At 39.9% G+C, this 7,221-nt stretch overlaps 1 protein-coding gene across 2 annotated transcripts in view; it reads left to right on the top strand.

The window, feature by feature from the left end:
- Nucleotides 1-3,837, top strand: part of Ccdc160 (coiled-coil domain containing 160) — a 12,380-nt gene extending 8,543 nt beyond the window's left edge. For both annotated transcript variants that reach the window (XM_023718866.1, XM_023718867.1), the window contains exon 2: nt 2,491-3,837. In XM_023718866.1, coding sequence (XP_023574634.1) covers nt 2,515-3,474 — 960 coding nt within the window. In that variant the 5' untranslated portion in view covers nt 2,491-2,514 and the 3' untranslated portion in view covers nt 3,475-3,837. The remainder of the gene's footprint in view (nt 1-2,490) is intronic.
- The last annotated feature ends 3,384 nt before the right edge of the window (nt 3,838-7,221 follow it).

The raw sequence follows: 7,221 nt of genomic DNA, 5'->3' as shown, positions 1-7,221 counted from the left end.
AAAATATATTTTAAAAATAGGAATAAACAATTACATATTTTTACACAGAAGTTTAGAAATCTAACCATATTCAGCATTTTAGCTGGACAGTCCTTCAACACCCTTTTCCTGTCTCCTGCCTTCATTCACCACCCCCTTCCTTTTTAAACAAACATCTACCCGAGAAACAGCATGGCAGCAACCGGCGTGTCATGATAAAGCAGCATGTATTCAGAAGACCAAAATGACAGACATTCCAAGCATGACCCTACTATTACACATTGCCATCTTCAGTGCAGTTGTTTAGTTCATAGGTATCAGCATATATAGTTAATCAGGGTGAGAATCCTACCAATCAACTGCTAGCTTGGAAAACCTTCTGAAGATTCTCAAGATCATTGCCTTACCCATCCTGTAATATAAATGTCTGGCTTTGCCCCTGTCATGTTTCCTAGCTTTTTTCCTTGCTCTCTCTTCATTCTCTAATCCTCAAGTTCTCACTTTCCTTTTAATTGTGTTATACTTTTCTATTTATATTTCTTCTTTGGAGTTCTTATACTAGGGAAACTATACGATATTTACACATGTGTGTCTGGTTTATTTCACTTATTAGTATATCTTCAAGTGGCATCCACTTCAATATGAAGGCTTTGAGTTTATCATTCTTTATAGCTGAGTAATACCCCATTGTATAAAAATATATCTTTTTCATCCATTCCTCAGGTGATGGGCATCTTGGTTGTTTCCAAGATTTGGGTATCACAAATTGTGTTGCTATAAGCATAGGTACACATATATCACTATGATATGACGTTTTCAGTTCCTCTGGGAAAATTCCCAGTAGGGAGATAGCTGGCTTGAATGAAATTTCCAGTCCTAGCTTTTTAAGGAGTCTCCACACTGATATCCGTAATAGCTGTACCAGTCTACACTCCCACCAGCAGTGGAGAAGGGTTCCTTTTTCCCCACAGCATCTCCAATATTTGTTGTTGCGTGATTTCTTTATGATAGCCATTCTTTCTAGGGTGAGATGATATCTCAGTATTGTTTTAATTTGCATTTCACGAATGGCTAGCGATGTGGAGCACTTTTTCATATATTTATTCGCTTCTTTAATTTCATCCTCTGAGAAGTATGTGTTCATCTCGGATGCCCATTTCTGGATTGGGTCTTTAAATTTTGGGGCCCTAGTGTTTTTTAGTTCTTTATAGATTCTAGAGAGCAGACCTTTGTCTAAGTACTTATTTGTCATTTTTTCCAAATTTGTGGGTTGCCTTTTCACTTTGTTGGTAATTTCTTTTGACGTGAAAAAACTTCTCAATAAGAGCAGGTCCCAGTTGTTCATTCTTTCAAGTGTTACCCCTGCGATTTGATTTCTTTTTTAAAAACTTTATTTATTTATTTATGTGTGTGTGTGTGTGGCCAGCTCAGCCCACCAGGGGGCGGGGCTGGCTGGCATGTGGTGCTGGGGGATTGAACCGCGGTCTCTGTGCTTTGCTAAGCTTGTTCTAAGTAGGTGCTTTAGACCACTGAGCCATCTCACCAGCCCCGCGATTTGATTTCTGTTCATGAACTCTTTGCCTACCCCTATGTCTTCAAGAGAATATTCCCATGTTTTAAGAAAGCTATACGTTAATGATTCCCTCTGAATGGGAAAGACTCTTTTTGAAACAAAAAGTCAATCTCCCTCTAATTTTTATAACTAAAATTAGATGCCGGTTGTGATTTTTGTGTAATGTTTTCACCTGAAAACGATATTCAGCTCAGAGTGTTTTTGAGAAAAACACATTTGATGACATTAATATTTGCAGTAGTGAACATTAGGTTCTCATCATGAAATTGCTGTCAAAGTAGATAGAATTTTGTGCAGTTGGCAGTCTGGCATAAAAGCAAAATCCAAGACTGGAATAGCAAGAATTTAGAGGTCAAGACAGAAGGGCATCTGGCAGAAGTAGTCATAAGGATGTTTGCCAGGTACACTTTACCCAAAGCAGCTCACATTGCAGTGAGGCTCAATGTTTTTGTCGCTTTGCAGAATGACTTTCAAACAGTAGTCCTATGCAAAGGAGCTAGGAAGAATTGGAAACACATGGAAAATACAAGTATTAACACTAATTGATAAGTTTCAAATCATTCATAATATTAAAATTTTCTGGTTCTCTCTCTCTCTCTCTCTCTCTCTCTCTCTCTCTCTCTCTCTCTCTCTCTCTCTCAGCTGGGGATTGAACTCAGGCCCTTGTGCTTGCCGGGCAAGCACTTATTCAACTGAGCTGTCTCCCCAGCCCCAAGATGGAAAAATTTCAAAGCTAAAAGTGTCTGTAGGTAGTCTTTAGGTAGCCCAGCCCTTTCAATTTATAAATGAGGAAACTGAGGCCCAGGCCACTTACTGAGTTGGAGGGAGAGCCAGCCTTCATGTGTTTGGGTCCTTTTGTTGTTGAGCAAGCATTATTCGATCTGAGTTCTTTCTGCCAGAGTACATAATGTGCCTTGATTCTAAATGTTGCTTTTCAGGATCTGGGAGACGTGCTGAAAGATATGGATGATCAAGGAAAACAGTGGAAAGAAAATACGTTTGTGCCTCATGTTAATGGAAAGGATATCATAGAAGAGGATTTCCAGGCTGAATCTTCTTCTGAACAGATAGCTGTGGAGAAGACTAAGAAAATGGAAGGAAACCATAATTTCTCTGGTAGCAAGTTTCAACAAGAAAAGGAATCTAAGGAGAAAGAATATATTTCCCAACTAAATCAAAGAGAGAATGAACCAAATTTAAGAGAAAAAGCGAGTAACATGTCCAAGAATGAAGCAGTCACAAATTCTGCCTCTTGTTCATCATATAATTTGGATGCTGTGAGCAAAGAAAACTTTAACAGAGCTGGACGTCTATCTCCCTGGCGCAAAGAAGAATTCCCAACTTTATCACGACACAGTACAAAAAAGAAATTGACCAAAGGAATATCGCCCAAACTTAACCTGTACCTTTTGAATGAAGCACTGGAGGAACTCAATATAAAATGCAGAAAAATAGAAGAAGATTTTGAAAATTCTGAGAAAGAACTTTTGAATTCCAAAAAAGAAGGCTCTACAAAATCACTAAATTTTCAAGAGACAGAGACAGACACTCTGTCAGAGGAGTTGGCAATTCAAGCTTTAAAAGATGAACTATCTGAAAAAGAAACGGATGTGAAAAACTTGACTGAAGAGCTCCAACAAGCCAATGAACTCATCCACAAGTTGAATCTAGAGAATCGATGTTTAAAACAAGCACTTAAGAAGCTACAATGTCAGAATGAACTAGGAAATGCACTCCTGCAAGAAGAAATGCAATTTTGCTATGAATTAGAGGTGGAAAAGCTTCACGGTGAGCTGAATGTCATCAAGAATGAACTGAAAGTTGAGAAGACCCTGCAGGCGAGAAATAACAGTGCCCTCGACTGGCTTACTTCCGTGCTCAAGTCATCAAGTACCTTTGACCACTTTTCTGGGGAACTTTAAATTGAATAAAGCCTTTCATTAGGCAAGCTATTGAGCCAAACCAATGTTTATTGTACTGCTTTGTGTGTTACTCAAAATGTAATAGAATATAATTTTCACTTTCGCTGAATCAGAGTATCTGTAAAACATATAGATGTTAACTTCAAAGCTTATTTCTAATGAAGTCATTGAGAGGTTCCAAATGGAAATGAAGCTTCAGAAATCTTTTTTATATACACATAAAAATATGTACGTATGTTTCACTCAAAAACACACAGTCATTTGCTAGAACATTTATGAATACAAATCAACAATTATTTCATGATCTTGTGAGCAATATGTTCTTGCCACATGAATATTTCTCATCTGTGTTCATTGATATTAACAATAAAAGTCCCGTTTAGGTGGGTAAGCACAGCATATATCTGTGAGTCTTGTAGCTCCCTGTTCTACATCAATCGGATACCAAACTTGTAACTGCTTTCTTTGGGGTCTAACCTTACATAGACACATGTAAATACTTCATAACAAACGCTGGGTTTTTTCTCCCCCCTGTTGTTTTCTCCTTTGTCCTGGGCACTGTTCCCATAGACTAGAAGAGGACTGCAAGAGATTGCTCTGACTTTGTTAAGAGCTCTGCTTTTGTAGTTTCTCGTGTTGACCAGCAAGGGGCGCTGTTGACAAAGGTCTTCCAAAATTAAACCAGGGGAAAATTCTTGAGTTCTTTTCCTGACTTGTATCATCAGGCTAAGATTGTAGTAAAAGGTTTTGGATGTCGTGTAGGTAAACTTCTGCTGAGCTGGCTTGATTTATATGATCACATGTCACTGTAAGGGACTGAGGCAAAGACAAATTGCTTTATACTTAGAGTAGGAATGTACTGCCTCCATCCTAGGGTAGAAGTGATGGTACCAGTGATTCTTTGTATTCCTTTGCATCAATCTTCAAGATTTCTTATAATCAGAGTTCTATGTGCATGGTATTTTAAAGCTCAATTAACAAATGTAATTGCAGAGTACACAACTATCTGGTTTCAGGTACCTTCCCTGATGAGAAGATTCCCAGACTGGGAACCAGGACACTTGCATTCTAGTACCCGATCTCCATTAACTAGTTAATTAACCTTCCAGCCTTAGAAGCCCTCATCTGTAAACAGAGGGAACAGAACTTCACTCAAGATTCTGTTTAGAGCTAAGTGTGGTCACACACACCTGTAGTGCCAGATCCTTAGACGGTTGAGATGGGAGGCTTGCTTGAGTCCTGGAGTTAGGGGTCTGGCTGGGTAATATAGCAAAGTAAACATTCTAGGATCCAGGGATGTATCTCAGCAGCACAGTGCCTGCCTGGCAAGTGCTAGGTCCTGAATTTGATTCCCAGTACAAAATGTTTTTAAAAAGTAAACATCCTGTTGAATTTTAATCCACTGTTATTTCAATTCAGTGAGTTTATGTGCAATTATAACTGTACCCGTAATGAAGTAAAATTCTTGTGACTTCAGGTACATTCGCTTCTAATATTTTAGGGGGTCTACTTTGCAGATCTGTCTTTCAAGGAAATATAAGCAGGGTCTTTTGATAGTTTTGATATCTCCAAATACTGTGTGAACAATAAATCAGCAGAGTGAGTAAACAGGGTTACTTCTCCTTACTCATCAGATTAGGGAAGGCACTGAAAGAAGATAAGCTAAGCTGACCTGCAGGCTGAGCAGTACTTGCAGGGGCAGCTGAGACTGAGCTCCATTGGAAGGGGGTGCTCTTTAGAGTTTTCTGGTTTAGTTCTCATAAACCTAATGCCAGCCCTGGCACTCTGCCTCAAAGGGAGAAATGATTTGCAAGTTTTTGGTGATTGCGGGCTTCTCTAAAGGGTCTAGGCACAAGAGCAAAGTTGGGACTCTTTGCCCTGTTTGATTCATTACCATCCTTTAACCATCCCTGAAGTGGAGCCTGTGTCCTTGCCCCATAAAGACTCATTCCCTAAATGCTACCTAGAAGCTTAAAAATAGTTCATGTTGTATTAAGCACCGGGCTATAATTCTATTATGAAAGAAGTACTTTCACTCCAGGAGAATTTCTGTTCACCAGATATGTGTTTAGGATTTCCTGTGACAGTTTGGTTATCTTTCCCAGTATGTTGTGTACTTGGGGAACAAGGAAGAAATGTATGGAGGGATGTCTAGAGAGGACAAGTCCACAGCAAGCCCAGATTCAGGATGGGGTACTGTATTTTTAAGATGGAACTAGAATACAGATTCTTGATGAAATGGCCTGGGATACTGATACCCAGCAAGGCTTGCCTAAATGAAGGAGCCTATGGGAAGCCATGGTCCGGACACAGAGCAGGGAGATGACATGCAGTTACCAGTTTTACAAGGCCAAGGATAAAGAGAAGCCAAGGTCACTGCAGCAATACACAGTGGAGCAGGGTTCACACTAAAATCAATGCAGGGCTGGAGTAGTCTGGGATCAAGTGAGGAAGTTAGTGCTCCTCTCCTTGCACAGATGAGAAGAGTGGTAGCCATCGAACCAGCTTGAAGAACCAGAGTCCACTGGCTCTACAAGTGCTCTCATTTGGTGCCTTTGGGAGGCAAAATTGCTCTCCCAATTTTGATCAGAATGTATTGTCATTGCACCTTCTGTTTTAATTACTTTTCTCTCATTGCTGATACAGAATACCCAATACCACCCACAGTTAAGAGAGGAAGGGTTTATTTAGCTTGCAGCATGTAGAGATTTCAGTCCATAATCAGCTGGCTCCATAAAAGGGTGGGACATGGCAGAGGGGCAGGAGTTGATGGTACAGAAAGGCAGCAGAAGCAAAGAGGGAGGGACCTTAGCAACATCTTCTTGCCCCTTTTATCTTATCCAGCCTTCTGGGATTAGGGTAGTGTGAAGCCAATCATTGGAGTGGTTTAGTAATCACACACCCTTAGTCTCCACAACACACTAGATTCAGCCACCTCCGCAATGAGGTGACCACATGAGGCTTGGGGGGGGGAGCGTCTAAATACAAACCATAGCATCCTTCAGTACTGAACGAGACATATGGAGGTGCTTTATTTTTTAATGTGGGTGGCATTTGACACCACTTCTCCCCTTAAATTATCTGCTGGATACAGTATTTGAAGTCAGCAGCATAAACACACATTATTCATTCTCAACTTCCAACTCCTTCCTTAAGAGTTTCGGGCTGCTAGAGAGCTCTAGCAATAGCTGCTGCACCTTGGCTTGTCATTTGATAAATATTTGCCGAGCACTTATTATCACAGTTCATTCGTTCTATTAAATGTCTTTTAAAAATATTTTGGGTATTCCTCAATGTGGGATATATCTTAAAATTAACAGTTCATCATCGTATACTTGTCTGTGTTTTTTTCTTAGAGGTTTATGAAATCATATAATAGTGTATCTTACAATGAATGCTTTCACTTTTTTTGGAGACAAAGTCTTGGCACATAATTCAGGCTGGCATCAAACTTGTGTTAATCCTCCTGCCTCAGCCTCCTGAGTGCTGGAATTACAGGCATGCACCACTGCACCCAGCTAATCAGTCCAGCTTTAAATTTGGTAAAATATGTCATGCTAGGCTGGAGGCATGGGAATAAAATGATTTATGAATAAGACAGGACTCTGATCTCTAGGACCTTACTTTAGCAATTAACTAAATAATGTGGTGAGAGTTATGCTAACAATACTAATATAAGTGTTGTGGAAGCATGGAGGAGGCCAATTAATTCAGCCTGTAGGGCTGAGAACGCCTTCATAAAAGAGG

The sequence above is a fragment of the Octodon degus genome, unplaced genomic scaffold, assembly GCF_000260255.1.
Source record: "Octodon degus isolate 3935 unplaced genomic scaffold, OctDeg1.0 scaffold00063, whole genome shotgun sequence".
Lineage (NCBI taxonomy): Eukaryota > Metazoa > Chordata > Mammalia > Rodentia > Octodontidae > Octodon > Octodon degus.
Note: the sequence above shows the minus strand (reverse complement) of the source record. Positions and strands in the feature narration are given on the sequence as shown.